The following is a 13060-nucleotide window of genomic DNA, read 5'->3' on the forward strand; positions in this document are numbered from 1 at the left end:
TGACACAGGAAGGTTTTATACTAGGTGTGGCTCCAGAAGTGACGACAAAATAAACTGTAAGCTTTAAACTCAATTCTCTAAGTGTAAAATGACACCTAAGTATCCTGGAGAAGCAAATACATCTCTGAAGTTTAGCAATTCCCAGTTTAGCAGAAGAATCAAATCTCGCTCTTTTCTTATTCCCTCATCCACAACACAAGCTTAAAAAATTACTTCAACTCATGGTGGACAATCCATGCCTGTGAAACATTATTTTCAGAGTAATTCCCAGTTCACATGAAATTAGACACTGGGACTAAGACACTTCTTTTGAAGTTTGCTTTAGTCATTGTTTATATGGGAACAAGAACACTACTGGCATATACATGACAACTTTTTCCCAGAATTTCTCAACATCCCATACACATGTAAAATTTTGTAGGAGAAGATTCTAAAACTCACTGCAAAGTGTTCAGAATTGGAAAAACACTATTCCCAGCACCACAGCCAACCTAAAATCAAAGAATAAACAATATCATGAAAATAAAGTTAAATTTTCCTCAACAATGTGAGATTTTTTACTAAAAAAATTACTAAAAGAAATTTACTGGGTCTCCGGGTATAGGAGTTTTCTAAACTCAAAAGCAATGGAATAAATCACAAGAATAATATGTACTGAGAAACTTGACTATGGAAACATTTAAAATTTTTACACACCAAAACCCAAAATAAACGAAATGAAAAGGTGACTAACACACTGTGAAAAAAGCATTTGCATTAAATATGATAACAGGCAGAGCTCATTTAAAAAAAACAACAGATAAATAAAGGAAATAAATAGAAGACAAAAGAAGTACAAATGACTTCTGAATATTTGAAGAACTATGTGACCTATTTAACATCAAAGAAATGCAAATTAAAACAAGGTATAATTTTTGTCTAACAAAGTGGAAAGGACTAAAATAAGAATATTCCAATCAATGAGGAGGTGATGAAACAGAACTACATTGCTGTGAACTGGCATCAGTACAACTTCTTAGAAAGCAATTTGGCAATATATTTTAACAGTATTAAAATTTTTTATAAATTATGAACTGGTAAATCTAGCCCAAATGATAAAAGAAAATGCAGAAAAATTTATACCTGAAGATATTTGCTGTAGAAAACCTGAAAACAATTTAAATGCCTAATCAAATGAAAATAGATAAGTAGACTTACAGTGCTAAACATAGTAAAGCATTTTGCAGCCATGAAAATATTTATAGAGAATTTTTAAAGACAGGGAAAACTGCTATGTAAATAGAAACAAAGGAAAACCCTAAAATGCAAGTACAGTATAGCTCAACTATATAAAACAGTATAAACAAAAGGAGAAAAAAGCCAGTTAAATGTTAATAATGCTTAAATCCCTTGTTTATGGGATTGTACATAATTTTATTATTTCCCTTACCTACTCTTAAGCAAATTCTCTGTAATCAATATATACTACCTTTATAATAAGAAGGAAAAGGTTTATCTCTAAAATAGAAAATCAAGGTTTACATCAGCTTATATAGCAAATTACATACTTCACTCATTTTTATTTCACCTAAAAAAGGGGTAATAACAGAAAGAGATAGAAATTAAGGCCAAAACTATATTGGTATTTAAAACTGCCTTTATGGTAGAAACTAAAACAGACAAATTAAAAAAATTAAAACTACAAACTTAAAACCTGACTGATAAAAGATATGAGTCCCTTAGATATTTTTTATGCACAAAAAGTATATGAACACTTATTTAGTTAGACTTGATCATTTTTCCCCCTAAAACATCTGGGTCGTTAATAAAGTAATATGAAATGTATACTTTAAAATGATTTGCTACCTCCCGTCTTTGCCTCTGCAGTACCATACCTCTAGGATTCTGAAAGTGGCATTGCTACCAGGAAACAGTTCAGTCTTCAGGGGTCGTTTTCCATGTTCTTTAGAGTCTAGGTTGTCAACGTCAGATCCTGCTTTGCTTTGACCATCTGACGAGTCAGAACTTTTTTTATAATGATTTTTTTCTTCAGGTATAGTAGGGCAGTGCATTCTTGAGAAACAATTTGCAGCATTAATTTTTACACGATCCCATGATAATTCTTTTGCTTTCTCTTCCGTTTTTTGATCAACTGGGAGAATTTCAGGAAATTCCCTTAACAGCCAATTACGATCTTTGAAAAACTTATTCTTATGAATCTTGTAAAATGTGTCCCAATATTTACTAGCTTCACTCTCATACTTAACTAAAATAAAGAGAAAAAAGATTTATTTTATTATGAATTATATTTACTATTAGTTACTGTTTTAATAACTAAATATAATAATTAAATACTGTTAAATATACTATGTGTACTATTTATCATATATAACAATTATATTTATTATTGAATAACCTTAATATTACAATAATTTTTACTTGTCTGTTTTTTTAACCTCTTAAAGGTTGAAAGTACAGGGGTATTAACCCTCTCAAAAGGTGTTCATGTGTGGGATATTTAGGCCTATCCCTGTAAATCTACTTCTGTCTTCATAGTTTAGCCAATACATTTTTGTGAAGAATATAATCATTGCAAACTTTCTACAGTCTAATCTTGGAATCTTAATAATCACATTTTCACCAGTAACCCGTAAGGCTCTTTATTATCTTGGAGAAAGGACACCTCATTTTTTATGTCTCTGTAAATGCAGTTTCAACACAACAAATGTCTGTGTAAATGGGTAATCAGACAGGAAGCTGGAATTATAAATGACATAATCTTAGAGCTAGAATGGTCCATTGAAATAATCTATTCCAATCCCTTTGTTTTGCATTTGAAGAATGGACATCATAGAGAGATGGACCCACTTGTTCCAGGTCCCGGAGCCCTGTCATAGGAGAACCAGGACCATGTATCCTGACTGCTGGAGTCTCGGGGCCTTCCTGTAACTCCATTTTTCCCCTACCTCCAGAGGCATCTCATATTATTGACATCTCTGAATATGAAGCCTTAAAGAGAATTTCTGATGCAATTTTAAAAGAGATACGCATTTTGCAATGTCATCCCTTAGATTGCCCCGGGTCCCAGGGTTAGGGTTAGGTCAACAGTCTCAGAACTTCAGGCAATATTTAGCTTTCTGCTTCTTTCTACCTGTAGCTTAAATGAATAAAATCATTAATTCACTCACTCTCATTTATTCATTCAACAAACATTTCTTGGATACTACTACATACCAGGCCTAATCCCTGGGTTAAGAATTACTTTCACCCAGTGTAGACACATGACACTTTTTAAATGCCTTCAAAAAAAGAAAAAAGAAAAACAAAAAAACAAACTCTTCCACTGATACAGAATAATTTCCAAGACTTAATGTTACGTGAAAAAGCAAAATGTAGAACGGTATGTATATGATGCAACCATTTGTCAGGAAAAAAAAGAAGAAAAAGAATACATATGTGTACAGACACAGAAAAACAGTCACATATATATACATACATTGGTATATAAACAGAATACTTCTGGAAGGATAATCACATAATTATTAATACTGGTTGCCTCTAAGGAGTAGAACTGAGTGGCTGGGGACTAGGGTTTAAGGAAGAATTTTCATTTGAATTTTGATCTATGTGAAATTACCATCTATTCCAAAAATAAATTAAGCTAAAACTAAAAATAACAGACTCATTCCTTCTACAATTTTGAAGATGCCCCTACCCTCAGAACAAGCCTGTAGTCAGGTTCATCTTTGTTACAGAGCCCTGTCCTGAAGCCCTTACAGTCTTCCTTTTCTTTCTACTTTTATCTTTATGGCCTTGTACCGCGTATCTCCACCCAACTGGCCACAAGACTTCCTTCCCATCAAGACTGAATTGTATCTGGCAGCAGGACTGCTATAAAGACGGAAACTCCCGTCTGTATTTAAGGTCTGAGAAATGAAAGTATATCTGTGTAACGAAAGAATTATGTTATGTTGGAGTACAAAACGCGCTCACATCTGCACTAATGGGAGAAAGCCTATTTATGATTAATCTAAAAATGTTATATATCTTTAAAATAGTTCTGTCTCTACTTTAAAAAATTGGAGTGTTACTGATACACTGTGTAAGAAAACAAAACAACACTCTGAAAATTAGACTCAGGAGGAATTAGGAAACTGTCAGATTTCCCCAGGGTCTTCTCAAACCTTCTCTTCCTTTTACCTTAAAAGCTCGCTTTGTAACTCTATGCTGGTAAGAGACTTTTCTGCTTAATAAAAAGCAACCACCTAAGAAGACCTATATTTAGTCAAATCTCTAGTATCTGAGTTTCCAATACCAAGCTACTTGTGAAGTGAGTTTGAACCTAACTATCAGAAACTAGAATGTAACACCATACCTTGATTAATTTGTGGGAATAGTCCCCTAGGAATTAATAGGGGTGAGGGGAAGGAAGGGGTAGACAGCAGGGGAGTAACCTGAAAGAAAAGATGTTCATAGCAGTCCTATTTACAGTAAGAAAAAGTGGGAAATAACTCAAATTGCCAACAGCATAGGAATGACCAAGCAAACCATTCATGTCAAAAAAGAGTAATCTTATGTAGCAATTAAAATTTAAAGGATAATAATATTAAGAGAAAGCATTCTCACACAATGGTCTATACACTGACTGTAACTCTAAAATTTATTTTATATTCATTTATAACAGTCAGATGAAAATTTGGAGTGATAGTAACAATTTAATGACAATTAGGTAGTTCTTCCTTTTGCAAAGTTTTATCTACATCTCACAAAAAGATAAAAAATCTTGGTTGAATTCTTCATTCCACTTGGCTAAAAAGTTTCCTCATTTGATGAGGGATTGAATTACAGTATCTCTATGTTCAAGCTCTAAAAAGTCTATGTACTTTCTTATTTAATCCCATGAATTTATGGAGAACATTAAACATTACCAGTTCTACAGACTGCAAAATCTTGGATCAGATTGCTTTCATAAATATGAGCCTGTACTACTGTTTTAATTTCTACAGTTTATAAAGAAAATGAATCTGCAGTGAGGTGACTAGAATCTGGTTCAGATACCAAATATATCAAGCTCCTAAATTCAACCCTATTTTATTCAATCTTTAAAAAAGATTTGATTAGGATTAGAAGACGATGGTCAAGGTCTGCCAATATATACACTTTCCAGCCTTTTTCAAGTATTTCCCACTCAGGAATCAGGAGGGGAAAAAAACCAATTATATAAGTCATGATACCAGCAACAGCAGCATTAAAAATAACAACAATAGCATACACTGAGTGTTTATTATGTGCCAGGCACTACATCAGATGCTTTACTTGGATTTTTTTTCCCATTTAATCCTAATAACTCTCAGACAAACATATTATAATTCAATTTACAGGCAAAAGGTCAAGGTCAGAGGGGATAAAAAATTTGCCCATGGTCACCCAGCAGAGCCAGGACTTGAACCAAGTCTATCAGATTTCATGCTGTTAGGACCATTACACTATATTGCTTTCCTAACACAAAGTCAAGATTAACTCCCTCCAAATTATGTTTTTCTTTTTCTGGGGGGAGGAGTAACTAGATTTATTTGTTATTTATTGGAGGTACTGGGGATTGAACCCAGGACTTCCTGCATGCTAGTCATGCACTCTACCACTGAGCTATACCCTCCCCCTGCAAATTATGTTTTTCTGAGTCTGTACTTTCCTCTCATTATGAAGCATCAAGTTGAAATTAAAACTTCAGTATGACTTATAATCAGTATAACTAAATAGTAAAAATAATGCCAATTGGAATGAACCTACATAAAAACAGATCAGAAATACAGAATTAGTTAAACCTCATTCAAATTATATAAAATATAAACTATGCAATGTGATATGAAATTATGATGAGCAATGGGAACATAAAATGCTCTACGAAAATAGATGGGTTTGTAGGGCAGCAACAAAACATAAACAAAACAGGATGGGCTGGGATAAAGGCTAATGGGCTGGAACTTTTTTTTTGCTTTTTAAAGTTGTGCTTTTCAGCAGTACCTCCAATCAATGCTGGCGACTCCACATTTCCCAGTAGTGTGTGATAGCTTCTGAGACCCCACAGAAGCTCAATCAAACTCATAATTACGGTTATGAGACAAGGTAAAAACCTTCAGCATATAATTTAATTTCCTGAACTGCAAGAGTATCTGTGATAACAGGGGGATTGGAAGAGTGACTTTCCCGACCACGAATGAAAAATTTAGTTTAAACCTGCTGTTAAGTCATCTCAAGTTCAGGCCAATAATGATAAAAGAATATAGTGTGGAGAAATCTGCCCTGTTTTCATCTTGTCCAACTGACTTTCTAAACAGGTATACTAATGATCAGTTTTTCTTGGAGGAGTCTTTTTCCCTTTCCTTTCCTAGGCTGCCAGTTCAGAGTTAATTGCTCTGTGCCAAGGGCAGTAAAAGGGATGGAGTGCTCTGTTTAACCACAGCCAGATGAAGCAACTTCTCAATTATTCACTTATTAAATTCAATACTGCTGAGGGGAAGAAAGAATATGACACATGAACCATACTTACATATTCAGAATTCACCCTGAATCACACTGAATATCGCAACTAAGAAACTGAATTAAACCATTTATGTATCTGACATGTATGATATGATTAATATGAATTATGAAAATCTATTCTAAGTTGCAATGTAACAAAAAGAAATTTAAAGTTATTTTTGCACATCAATTACGCAAACACCTGAGCTCTCAAAGTTGGAAATTTCCACATGTCACTGACAAAGTTAATTGTCTAATAAAAGAAAATTCTCAAAGTTATGAAATTTAAAGTATATTTCTAAGAGCACTGTATGAAATTTTAAACAACTGAAGTTGACTTATGAAGAAGTACCCTAAATTTATCAGCACACAAAACTTTCAGCTACTCTATTTTTGTTTTCCCCACACAGGACACTCTTAAGTGATAAGGTATTCTATTTTGCTTGACAAGATAATGCATCCTAGGTAGATAGTTATTTACAAAGATATTTTAGTAGCAGCTGCTTTTGTTATTAAGTTTTAAAAACTCATTACATTTGCTAAATAACTAGCTGAGATATAACATATTTGGGGATTTTTAGGAAATTATAAAATATAATCATGTTAACTCAAAAACTGCCAAATGGTCTCTCTGAATTAACCTGCTTTAAAAAGAAATCTGAGCTATTATAAAATTTGAAATAAATTACCAAAAGGAAATGTGGAATTAAAAATCATTAATTTGGGTATCTAGTTGAAAGAAATACTGCTAATGAGAGCCTAGGGGATATACATTTTAATCGCAGGAACAAAAAGTTGACCATCATACGGCAAAAGACTGTACTATCTGTGATGGATAAGCTCTTATATTCAGAATTGTGCGGGTGTTTCCGGACTTCAGTTCTCACCAACAGCTGAGACAATAGGTGAGAAATGGGAAATGGGAGTGACAGGAGAGACTGACACACACACAGACCAAAAGAAAAAATGCCAGGGAGTTGGCCAGCATGGGAGAACAACCAGTATTTCCTCCCAGTGGCATTAAAGTAAGAGAAAATTAATAAACAGTGCTCATGCCGTATAATCATCTGCAAATGGAATACTCTGTGATGGGAGAAAACTGGCTCTTCCAAAGACTTAGGACCCTCCTGGATAAGAAGAGATGATAGTTAACAGGGGCACTGGGAGAAGAACCGGGTCAGAGCTTCCTTCGGGTTTTCACGTTTGGGAGGAGAGCTTTTAAACAGATCTATTCACCTTGACCCATATTCATCGGAGACACTGAATATCAAATTAGAAGCCTCACCTGGGGCTTCTGCGGACTAGCAGGTAGGTGATCCCTGGTGGAGACTGGATTGGGTGGCTGGGTACGTATTTACTTTCACTGTAACGTCCTGTCACCCAACATAGTTCCTCAGAACAAAAGTTTTCTTTCTTTGCCACCCTCACAGCAGCCTTAGCTGCTGCTCTGTGCAGCCTTGCTTAAGTGTGATGAAACGGTCACCCTCACAGTATGTTCCTCTCCTTGTAGCAGTTCTCTGACATCTGTGAAGTCCACCGCACTAAGCAGTGTTACGGGCGGACGCAGAGGGGACCCAGCAGAAACCTCGATCATTTTGAGTCACTTTAAAATGGACTCTTTTGTTCTGTGTCTCCAGGGCAGACAGAAAGCCTGCTCAGAAAGAGACTGGACATGCTAATAAGCAAACCAAATGCTTCAAAGCAGTATCATCAGTTCTCTCCAGCCTGCTTTTCCTGCTTCTATAGAGAGAGGCCAGTCACCACCTTTCTATTTCAGTCACATTATGGTTCTGTGGGAACTGTCATTTTCCTTTACTGCGGTTTCCAAGGCCCGAAAATAACCTTCTCATTAGCTTCACTCAAGTTCATTGTTAACATAAATAGGCCAAAATAGGCAGCCACGTACAGAGCACTTTAAGGGAACATTATCAGTACTGCTCATCTATTTATGGTCTCAGTAGAAATATTCAAAAGAGCATGAAAAAAAAAATCCTTGGTTTTTCATATTCTCAGGAAATACACTGTGGATAATTTTTAACTTCCTGGAAACGAATTAAGATGACTGATATCTTTTAATTCTGTTTAGGCTTTACTCTCTCTGTCACATCCAGGTGGCCACTAGCAGAAGCTTGAGTAATGTGGAAAATATGTCTGTGCAGCTGCTGGCGAAGAAGCAAAATTATACTTCCTCAGAAACAGTGTGACAGAGTTCCTGCAAAGGAATGCAATGTTGGCTGATTTGCAAGCAGAATTGCCACTGGTATGCATTCTCCAATTCAATCCCAACACTCCCTGGCCACATCCCATTCTGGAATGGCATGGCTGAAGCTCATAAAAATAGAATGGTTCCACTGTGGATCAGGTGCTCTTCTTTCCTGTCTGTCCTCCAGGACACATGCATGCTTAGGGTAAGGAAGGAAAACTAGCTCTGAGGAAGAACAAATGATGCCAGAGGATAAGATAGGTTATTAGTGATGCCAGAAGACAGATCAGGCCACACTGCCCCCCTCACTGGTTAAGGGCAGCTAATGAGGGCTGTCTTATTGGCTCAGTTTCAATAGTTACCTTTAGCCTTAACTATGGACAAAGTCACTTGAACAATAGTTAACTACCAGTAGGATCAGTGATTTTCCCTATGCCTGGCTTGCACAGAGGAATGCAAACATCTTTCCCTGGGAAGTTTCAGGACAGCTGATCAATCTGGAAACAAAATTGTATCTCAGGGATTGGCAAACATTTTCCATAAGGGGCCAGATAGTAAGTAGTCTGTGTGTGCTACATAAAGCCTCTGTTGCAACAATTCAATTCTGAAGATACAGCTCAAAAGCAGCTATAGACAGTATGTTAACAAATGAGTATGTGTTCCAATAAAACTTTATGTATAAAAACAGGCAGTGGGCTCGGTTTGGCCCATGGCCATAGTGTGCTACCTCTTATTCTAACAGGTACACTGATGTTGCTACAAGAGTAATCGAAAATGATGACAATCAGAATCAAGTTGTTCTGGCAAAACTAATCTATGGTATTAGAAGCCAGAATAGTGGTTGCTCTTTGTGGAGTCTGGAGGGGTTTGGGAAAGTAATTGGGATGGAGAAGAAGGAAGTTTCTCGGTTACTGGTAATACTGTTTCTTAATGTGGGTGTTGGGAAAATTCACTGAGTTTTGAGAGAACTTATTTATGAGTTGTGTTAATTTCTGTGTGTATTTGGAAATTCAATAAACTTTTTTTTAAAGAAAAAAACCCAACCTGTTTTAAAGGAGAAGTCATTCAAGAAAAATAAGGTAGAAAATCCTCTCTAGAGAGTGTAGAGTTTGGGCCAACTGTCTGTGGGTTCCTAGCTATGCAGTGAGAAGGACAGAGGCCACATTTTTAGTGTGCTTTAAAAAAAAATTATGGTAAAAAAACACATAACATAAAATTTACCATCTTAACCATTTTTAAAGTGAACAGTGTAGTAGTGTTAAGTATATTCACATTATTGTGAAACAGATGTCCAGAACTTTTTTATCTTGCAGATCCGAAACTCTACACCCATTAAACAACAACTGTGTGTTTCCCCTCCCCTCAGACCTTACTAACCACCAGTCTACTTTCTGTTTCTATGAATTTGACTACTTTAGGTACCTCACATCAGTGGAATCATATAGTATTTGCCTTTTAGTGATTGGCTTACTTCACTTAACATAATAATGTCCTCAAAGTTCATCCAGATTATACCATGTAACAGGGATTCCATTTCATTTTATGGCTGGATAATATTCCATATGAATAGACCACATTTTGTTTATCAATTTATCTGTTGGACATTTGGGTTGCTTCTACATTTTGCCTATTGTGAATAGTGTTGCTATGAACAAGAGTGTGCAAATATCTCTTCAAGACCCTTTCAATTCTATTGGCTATAGATCCAGAGGTGAGGTTGCTAGATCATATGGTAGTTCCATTTTTAATTTTTTGAGGCACTTTCATACTGTTTCCTATAGACATTGCACTATTTTATAATTACACCAACAGTGCATAAGGATTCCATTTTTCCACATCTTAACCCACACTTGTTATTTTCTGGTTTTGTGATTGTAGCATAGCCCAATTCTTTGGAAGCCTTTTTTGAAGACTGGCAAGGCCTTACCTAAATTAAACTCTAAATTAAAGGCCTCCAAGAAAGGTACCTTAAATCCTTATTAAAACTTTATGTTCATCCCAAAAGACCAGCAACATTTTGATATGACTCCACCTTCTTTGCTCAAAGTTTTTTAATTCATTGAAGGTTCCTAGCAGGTGAAATGCACAACAGCATAATACAGGATGCAGAGCAAGAGGAAAATTTCAGAATTATGTTTTCATATCTTGTTTGAAATGCCATCTTTCGTATCTCTCAGAGAAAGCAATAATATGACTATTAAAAGAGCAAGTATAGGGTGAATACATAATTTATTTCATTAACTTTGGCTCCACTACACTGGAGTAACTGGGAACTCTCCCAAAGGAACAAGTAGATTGGCATGGGTGGAAGCTAAGAATTCTCCAAACTAATGACACAATTAGGAGGGAAAGGGTCTAAGGTGTGAACTAAATCAGTGGATGATCAAACAGAGAAGCCAGGCTGCAGGAGCTACAAGCAGTTGCCTACCTTGCTCTTCCAGAAGGACCCGCACAGCTGAGTTTTCCTCTACTTTTCTTCTGGCTGCTTCTTCTTCTTCTTTTGACCACTGCATGTGATCCCTTTTAAAAAATGAAGATATAAAACATGCTTTATAATTGAAGAAGGCAGAAAAAGGGTGACAAGAGATACATCTTTCATTCTAGATTAGTCAGACAAATGACACAAACAAATTTCAAGTCAAATGAATATATTTTGTGTCAGATGTTCCTTCTGATAGTGCTGGTACAACCCTGGAACTCCTACAGTTCTTCTATTTAAATCTGGTTATATTGCAAGCCCCAGCCACTTTCTGGAAATGACTGCTGAAGTAACGTCCCAGGAGTACTATGTTACGTGTCTGTCTGGGTGCTGGTATGGTTTGCTGTGTTTCACTCTAAGCTAAATTTACTTGCTTTTTTGTTAATTTATGAACAGGGCATTCTTTAACAGTTTTTAATACTCCTTTTACACTTTTCTTATTAGCTGCCTTAATTCCTGTTTATGAATTCATTTACATTTAAATGACAGACTACTTGATAGAGCATATAAGAAGGTCATCTTTCTAAGATCTGGCACTTTCTATAAGTATTTTCAGTTTCAGAATTTACTCTATATGAGAGGATATTATTTTCTGCTGCAAAGATGTCTTTCTTTGAATAGAAGCAACATCTTTATATAAAAAAGGTGATTTTTTTTTCCTTTGGTTTTGTTTTTATAAATCGCGCATTTCTTTTTTTGCAATGGGTAAGACTATAAGTGAGTGATGTCGTTTCCTGGAATAAACCATTTTTCTAAACAATAAAGAAATCACACAGCCAAAATTCAAGCCTGTTGTAGTCATCTAGGAGTAATGAGTCCCAGGGCTAAGGTGGCAGCAATAAAAAGCAAAAAGGCAGAATGGAGAGAGAGACACTGTGAAAGAGAATGAGCGTTATGACCTGAAGATTAACTATATGTTAAGGAGAGAAGAATGAGAGTCAGAATGATTCTTAGGTCTCAAAATAGTATTGAGGAAAGTAGGGGGGGTAATAATAACAGAATAAGGAGTATCTTTGGGTGGAATGAAGACAAACTTCGTACTATTTTAAGTCAAGTTTATGCAATCAGATATGAGAGGGTATATTCCAGTGACCTGGCTATAAATACACCACTGAAAGGTGAGAAATTGCTTTCTTTCAAGAAGGATCAAAACCGGTACACTGAAGTTCCCAGAAAAAGTATATGATAATGTAAAAATCAGTGTTCTGCAGATCAAAATTTAACCACTATTATTGCAAACAAAACCCAATCACTTACAACCCAAATAATCATTAAACAGCTTTGTCACTTGTTTTAACGAATGAGATTCAAACAAATTTTTGCTTTGACTTACTTTAAGCAATCACATAACTTGGAGCTGGTAACTACATTTTATATTCTGTACACATAAATAGAGAATATTATTACATGATAGCTATGACATTAAAGACAGTAAGTCATTTCTTGAAAAAAACAGTATTACTAAGGCTGAGGACAAGCTTCTCATCTATGAATTTCTATAAAACATAAGAAAGAAAATAGAACAGTCCCTGTAAAAAAAAAAAGCTCTGAGACAATGAGAGTGTATGTGGTTTTTAGCTTTAAGCATTTCTTTTAAACTATTAGTTTAACTTGTTTCTTCCTGAGTATTTAATAGATTTAGTTATTTCTTAAATTACTCTAACTTCCTTACACTGTTTTTTATGTTGCTTCATTTTCTTAACTGCTCAGTGAGGGGAATATTATACCCTAGGCCCCTACAGAACAGATTTTCCACTGTACAGTTACAGTATTCCCATAGAAACCCATAAAATGTTTCTACTGTATTTATGGGGACTTCCTCTAGACCTGCTGCTTTATGGCAGTTCTTTATATTAGAAGAGTCTAATTCATGTATA

At 35.4% G+C, this 13060-nt stretch overlaps 1 protein-coding gene across 4 annotated transcripts in view; it reads right to left on the minus strand.

Annotated features, from left to right (window-relative positions):
- The window catches only part of METTL8 (methyltransferase like 8), a 76148-nt gene that overhangs the window by 25968 nt on the left and 37120 nt on the right, over positions 1-13060 (minus strand). For all 4 annotated transcript variants that reach the window (XM_032479677.1, XM_032479678.1, XM_032479676.1 and 1 more), the window contains 3 exons: positions 11133-11224; positions 1875-2245; positions 442-491 (listed from right to left, as the gene is read on the minus strand). In XM_032479677.1, coding sequence (XP_032335568.1) covers positions 442-491; positions 1875-2245; positions 11133-11224 — 513 coding nt within the window. The remainder of the gene's footprint in view (positions 1-441; positions 492-1874; positions 2246-11132; positions 11225-13060) is intronic.

Source organism: Camelus ferus, chromosome 5, assembly GCF_009834535.1.
Source record: "Camelus ferus isolate YT-003-E chromosome 5, BCGSAC_Cfer_1.0, whole genome shotgun sequence".
NCBI lineage: Eukaryota > Metazoa > Chordata > Mammalia > Artiodactyla > Camelidae > Camelus > Camelus ferus.